The sequence below is a fragment of the Pteropus vampyrus genome, unplaced genomic scaffold (assembly GCF_000151845.1).
Source record: "Pteropus vampyrus isolate Shadow unplaced genomic scaffold, Pvam_2.0 Scaffold36, whole genome shotgun sequence".
Taxonomy (NCBI): Eukaryota; Metazoa; Chordata; class Mammalia; order Chiroptera; family Pteropodidae; genus Pteropus; species Pteropus vampyrus.
Genome location: NW_011888817.1, coordinates 13,266,604 through 13,273,363, shown reverse-complemented (window position 1 = coordinate 13,273,363; position 6,760 = coordinate 13,266,604). Strand labels below are relative to the sequence as shown.

Sequence of the window (6,760 nt, the reverse complement as noted above, 5' to 3'; positions counted from 1 at the left end):
AAACATATGGACTGCCACCTAGAAGAGTCCATTGATTTTATGTAGCCCCAGTGAAATGACACATGATATGCAGGGCTATTAGACAGGTCATGGCCCTCTGAAGTTAGCTCTGTAACTGGGCCCGTCAGAGATGCGGTGGGCTATCTTGAGAAGTGAAGAGCTTGGTGTCGAAGCGTTTGGCCTTTGACCAGAGGACCACTTGTCAGGAGTGCAGTACAAGGGATCGAGGCATTGGATGATGGCTGGACCTGTTGACAGTCTGTAACTGGAAATTGTCTCAAATCACAATAGAAGAGCAACCTTGGGCCTGGGAGGCGAACCCTCCCCCATGAGCACTGACTGCTTCCACTAGTTGTGGAGGCAACAAGGGAATGGAGCACAGAGAAACAGAGGGGCCTGTTTATGACTTTCCATGTTTGATTGGTTTGCCTGTTCTTTTGCCATTTTTTACAGCGGAGGCGAGCTGCACGGCAGCAACAGTCCAGAAAAGTTGGTGTACGCTACTATGAAACCCACAACGTGAAAAACAGGAACAGGAACAAAAAGAAGACCAATGACTCAGAGGGACAGAAACACAAACACAAAAAATTCAGACATAAGCAGTAACATTTTAAAAGTTGTTTATTAAATTATACAAAAATAAGCAGTTAGAAATTGTGTTCATTTTCTTCATGCCCAGTTAGCATTTCTGAGGCCACAGTGCATTTGTTCTGAGATCTGACAGTTGAAACCATTCACCATTGCCAGTGTAAATAAAGTCCCTCACCCCCAAGGATTTCAGCGGACTCCATTCGCGCTTTCAACATTTGAATCAGACTTTCTAGTTCCTCCAGAGTGTAACCCTGTCATGTAAATGTCTGACAGAACAGGGATGAAGTCTATAAGATGGAAAGTGTGGTTTCTTTTGTACTGGCAATTAGCAGTTTGGAACAGAAGCTGTTTGGCATTGTACTGTAAAAAGAAAATTTCAAGGGTATAGTAGATAAGGCCTACTCTGTAAAATATGAAGAGAAAGCTACAGCAATTTCTATTGTTCCTCATTGAGTCTGTGAGGTGGATCCAATTAGGACATTGTCAAGGAGTTGTGGAACTAGCACATCTCAATGAACAACATTCTTTCCCATGAAGATGACAGAGCAGATAGGTCATTTTAATGGGGTCTCAATTCCTCAGGACACCTGAATAAGGGTAGAAGCTGTGACTTCAAATTTGAGAGTAGAATGTACGGGGCATGTTTGACTTGGTCAGACACAGTTCTTGTTGGACAACAGTTCTTGAGTGAGCCTTGAAGCCCTAACGAGGACCGGTGTCAGTTCAAGGCTCCACTAAAGAGAGTTTCTCTTTGCATCTCTTTAGGGTAATACTGAGCACTTGAGGTGTTTCAGCCGAGGAGGAACGTTAGTGCTTTCTTAGGTATGTCACTTGTGGAATGGAATTTGACTTAAAGATTTATGTTGCTCATTTAGTCTTTTTAGTCTATGAGGAGGAGTCCTGAGCCTTCAAACTGAGTTTAACTTAAGAATAGTAAAATGCAGTTGTCTGCAGGCCGTAGCCCAGTCGTTAGTAATTAGAACTGCATGTGAAGTTTGGACATCTCTCCCATTGTTAATTAAACATAGCGAGTTAGAGGGGTGTAGGGCCAGGGTTTGGTCTTTTGCAGAATAAAGTGAACAAATCAGTGTTGGGGGAGGAGCTGAGGTGCAAGCAGCTTACAGTGGACATTGTGACTTGTAATTCTTTCCAGCACAATTACTTTTTTGTAAGCCGTGGGTTTGACTCTGCCATTGCCTCCTCACCTAGGCAGTCTGAAACAGAGAAGGGGTCCAGTTGATTTGGCATGCAGGGATCAGATGATACAATATAAACTCAAAACTCCAAAATGAGTAACTAGAACTGCATTGGAGCAGGGATGATAGAAATATCAAATAAGGGAGAGACTGAGCAGTTTCATTTGGCCAGAACTAAGTGGTGATACAGAGTGATGAAGAAGCAGTTGCTTCACCTGAGAGAGACAGCAGAAAAGGGTGAATTCTGTCTTACTATTTGAGTTGGCAACTCTCAAGGTTGGCCACATAACAGACTGTCGGGGCTACACCACCTTCCATTGCCCATCTGGGAGCCTAGCTGCCAGACTTAGGTGTTTCATGACCATGGAGCAATAGCGTGACTCCTGACAAATAATGTAGGTGGTGATCAGGGCAGGGTATGGCTTGTTCACTCAGGAAACTAGCTTTTTATTACAAACGGTTTAAGATAGGGTAGTAGTGCTTATGAGACCCACATGGAAATTATCACTTCTTTGGTGCAATAATGCCTTCCAGTTGGGCCTGAAAAACAAAAACAAAGTTCATTAATATTTGAAACTGCGCCTAACACAAACAGCTGAGAGGTGATAAAAGTCTGGGAAGGATAATCCCAGTGCCACCGCTCCAAGTGTTTTTCTCCTTCATTCCCCACTCCATATTTTCCAGATTAGCTGGTTTCTGGCTTGGCATACAGTCTTGCTACATTATTGTATGAAACCAGAGCTGGTTTCCATACAATAACGGCTCAGTGCATAATATAAAGCACTGAAAAGGAAATTGAAAAAAAGTTGATGAAATAGTGGTTTTTCATGGCTCAGATTTCAGGCCTAAATATGTCTGCTAGGTTAAACATTGGGATCCTGGGAGCTCTGTGCTAGGACAAAAGGTTTGGGAAACTGCAAATTTTCAGCCACTGAGACAACTTGACACCCAATTAGAGAAAATTGCTACCAGTGAGTAGGGAGCTGTCCGTCTTGTATGTAGAGCCGAAGACACGTGAGAGTTATTTACTCAGCTCCTCTGGCAGCCAGTAACATAATTTACCATCACGGTGTGTGGATAGATCTTTAAGTAGGTCTATCCCAGGGACTGCGAACACTGCTTTATTTGCAGTGTGGCTTTGAGCCAATAAAAATAACTCACTTCTAAAGAGTCCTTCACCCTGGGGATTACAAGGTTGCTTGTAAATGTTAGAAAGATGCCAGGGTATTCTGCTTTGCTCTCGCCGCCAATACTACAGGAGGAACTGAGGAAGCTGGGCTTATGATAAAGGAATATGGCAGATAATGGGGGCAGTTTCAGAGGCTGCCAAGTAAACAGATGCACACGTGGCTGTGAACCTTTCTAGCTTTTCTTTGTTTTTGTTAAAATCAGCAGAAAGAAAATCTATGTTATCTTCCACTAGCGGTTAATACAAGCCTTTATCTCAAGTGTCCAGCCTTCTTGGTTTGTAGCACTAACATGCCTGCCAATCACAAGAATGTAAGCTTTCTATGAGACTAGGGAGGAGAGGAGAAAAATTCAGGGGCCCCTTCTGGCCAGGGTCCCAGGATATAGCCACTAAATGTCAATAGGCCACGTATCTAGAACAGCAGTTCTCAAACTTCAGCAAGCATCGGAATCACCTGGAGACCTTGTTAGACCAGATTGTTGAACCCCAACTCCAAAGTTTCTGATTCAGCAGATCTGGGGTGGGGCCAGTAATCTATTCCCAAAAAGTGCCAGGTGATGATGATACTGGAACCCAACCTTTGAGACCCTTTGGACCAGACAAGCAGCCTGGAATTTCAAGAGGCCCCTGCTCAGAGCTTTTCACCAGCACCCGCTCCTTCCCTTCAGCTCAGCTGGATAAAAGTATACGCCAGCAAGAGGGCTTTGAGGAAATGCACCTACAGTGTAGTTCCTGTGACCACACATGTGGGGAAGGATCCTGATTTGAGATGGTTCTTCCCTCTCAAGGGGCCTGCCCTCTCCGCCCCAAACGCAGTGCCTCAGAGGGAAGTGCAGGGGGGAAGGCACTCCCGCGAAAGCCTGCTGAAGAGCTCTAGCCCACTGTAGGAAGGCTCCAAATTACCAGCTGCCATAACCACCTCTCCCGAGGATGGTCAACTTTATTCCAAGGGGAAAATATCCTCCACTGGAGAGCGAAGCTAAGGTGTCATGGGGATTCAGAGTTGAGGAAGAGTCTCCTCCAGAGCCAGATGAATGGAGAATCTGGGTCATGAACCCTCTTTCCCCCAAACTCCCCAAAAGCCAGCCTCCTTTTCTCCTTGGCAGCGCATGTGGACAAAAGAATTTAAAGTCATCCGGAGGAAAAGGAACCGAATGCTTGGCCGGTGTGGCTGGGAGGACGGGTGAGGGAGCACCTCCGCCTGGGCCTGTGTGATGATTACCTTCAGCTGCTGATTCGTCCTCTTCAGGAACTGAATCTCCTCGTTGTGCTTCTTCTCCTCCACCTGTCTCCTTTCACTCTCCCGCTTTTCGGTGGCTTCACATTTTGCCTTCTGCTCGTTCACTTGCCTCTCCAAATCTCTCTTTTCTGTTTCTAATTCTGCAATCTAAGGACAGAACCCCTAGTCATCCTGGGGTGTTGCCAAGTGGATGGGGTGGCTTGAGTGCCTAGGTGGAGGGGACCTGGAATACAGCTGTCCAACCCAAAATATTGCCAGGGTCTGTACTGCCACCCAGTGGGGGATCAGTGACTGGCATGGCATATCCAAGAGGAGAAAACTCTGCCATGACCAGACTGGCCCTTACAATCTGAACCAAGAGACCTCACTGAGATGATGGGAGAGCACCCTAGGAGGCAAGAATTTAGTGCTGGAATGACAACCACGTGGCCCAGAGACTGACGGAAGAGTCACAGAGGGCTAAGGTTCGCGGTAAACCCCACTCACTTTCCTCTCCATGTCTGACTTCCCCTGCTCAGCCTGCAGCGCCTTCCTCATGCCAAACGCCACACTGCTCTCATACAAGGTCTGGTAGGCAGCAATGGTCATGCGGATCTCATCCCGGACTCGCAGCAGCAGCAGCCCCCTCTCTGCACAGTTGATGGTGACCTCACGGATCAGCTCATCTTCCAATGCACACACACAGCGAAGTCAGAGAAGACAGGAGGGAGGGGATATGCACCATGTCTACTGCAAACCACTCTTCCTACTGGGAAGGGTTCTAGGCTGTGTCCTCACTTAAAGACTCATCTCAAGGAGGGGACTTCAGTGGCCCCAGGAACCTTGCCATGCAGCCACAGCTCTGAATTTGGCGCTTGGGAGTACAGGCAGTTGACAAACCCAGGACAGAAGGAGACAGCTGTGAGGCCCCTCTCTTCTATCTTCAGCCAAGAATTGGGTACTATTCAAAGAAATGTGGCTTTTCAATTTGAAGATGGTAGCTGCTTTAAAGCAGTGCGAAGATCCTATGTGCCTCTTTGGCTGGACTAGTTTGGGGCTTGAAACAGCACAGTCTAGAGCTTGCCCACCCATCTCCTCCAAAAATGCTGACCTGGAGGACTAACCATAATCATACTCAGACTGCAGGGAGCCTGCAAGCTCTTGCCACTGCCTCGGGATTTGGAGGAAGTTCGAATGTCAGCATCCTTGTGGGCCAGTGAGATTGGGCTGTGGGAAAGCCATTTCACACCAGAATTTGGGGAGGAGGATCTTAAATCCTGTGTCTGTCAGTTAACAACAAATTACCCTGAAATATTTTTCTGGACTAAGGGCCAATGTTGATGGATGGATATAAATATAGAACAATTTTACTGATTAAAAAATTAACACATGCTTATTTTAGAAATCTTTGAAAAAACTAAACATTTAAATGGAAGTTCTCATTTACTCCAAACATCTGCTAAGAGGTGAGGAACCAGGTTGTCAGGAACGAGGTTGACTGATAAGTGGGGACGCACGTAGGAGAGGCGGGGCCAGGAGAGGAAGAAGGTGTGTTTAGCAGTTCCTAGGTGGGGCAGGTACAAAGAGACAGCCGATTCCAGGATGAGGTGGGCTTCAGCTTGGGGATACTCAGGGCTGGGGCCCGTGTTGAAGGGGAAAGGAAGGAGGCAGTAGAGTGTAGTGTACCCGCCGCCCCCAGGCCACTCACCAAAACACTGTGAGTAGAGCTCTCTGCGGACAGGGCAGATCCCAGTCTCCCTGGCCTGCCGCTGCTGCAGCTTCAGGTCCAGCTGCTCCTGGAGGTGTACTACATCCATCCTGGTGCTGGGGGTGCTGGACACTTGCTGGATCCATAGCTGTGTGTCTTCCACCCACTCCCTGCAGCACAGACACAGCCAGGCTGAGCAAAACCCATTGACCAAAGAGGGTTCTCAGGACATGAGCAGAGATGACCCTTTGAGCTCTCTGCCTGAGCAGGAGTGAGGGGCAGCTATGTCACCAACCCACCAGAATCATCCATCCCTCTCTCCTCCTTGGAAAATATGTGGCTCCAGAACCACACTAACTAAGATGGCTCCACAGGGTCCCTATCTCGGGGCTTGGCAATCACCACTCTCCCATGTCCTTCTGTGAAATCATCACCATGTTCTAGATCTTACCCTCCTAACGCGTTGAGGACAAATGTATGGTTCTTGCTGGATCTGAATAGAAGGCCCAGTGGGAACTGCCCACTGACTTGTGGGGTAGGAGACACAGGACACCAAAAACATTGTGCCAGTCAGAAAGAGGTGAACGTGTGTATTGGGGAATGGGAAAACTCTTGAAGGATTGTAGCCCCCCCATAGTCAGAGGCATGGCCAGTTTCTAGAATCACGAAGAGGGAGCCTGAGGGCAGAACCGCTTTGGGGGAGAGAACTTCCATGCATTGGTGGGAGGGAACCTACTGAAAAATCACCCCCAGCTTCTTTGTCATCCATCTCAGAGGAGATTGCAGTCTCTCTTTTCATGACCTTAAAAATTATGCTGTCTATTGTCCGGGGGTGGCTCCATAGTGTAGTGGTTAGC

At 47.4% G+C, this 6,760-nt stretch overlaps 2 protein-coding genes across 3 annotated transcripts in view; one reads left to right on the top strand and one right to left on the bottom strand.

Moving 5' to 3' along the window:
- The window catches only part of LOC105290644 (nucleolar GTP-binding protein 2), a 24,065-nt gene extending 23,290 nt beyond the window's left edge, over positions 1–775 (top strand). Inside the window, exon 17 of one of the 2 annotated variants that reach the window (XM_011358007.2) lies at positions 454–775. In XM_011358007.2, coding sequence (XP_011356309.1) covers positions 454–606 — 153 coding nt within the window. In that variant the 3' untranslated portion in view covers positions 607–775. The remainder of the gene's footprint in view (positions 1–453) is intronic. The other variant, XM_011358008.2, reaches the window with a different exon arrangement.
- DNALI1 (dynein axonemal light intermediate chain 1) overlaps positions 604–6,760 on the bottom strand; it is an 8,477-nt gene continuing 2,320 nt past the window's right edge. Inside the window, 4 exon segments of the mRNA XM_011358006.2 lie at positions 604–2,327; positions 4,199–4,363; positions 4,703–4,881; positions 5,904–6,073. Of these exon segments, the coding sequence (XP_011356308.2) occupies positions 2,292–2,327; positions 4,199–4,363; positions 4,703–4,881; positions 5,904–6,073 (550 nt within the window). The 3' untranslated portion in view covers positions 604–2,291.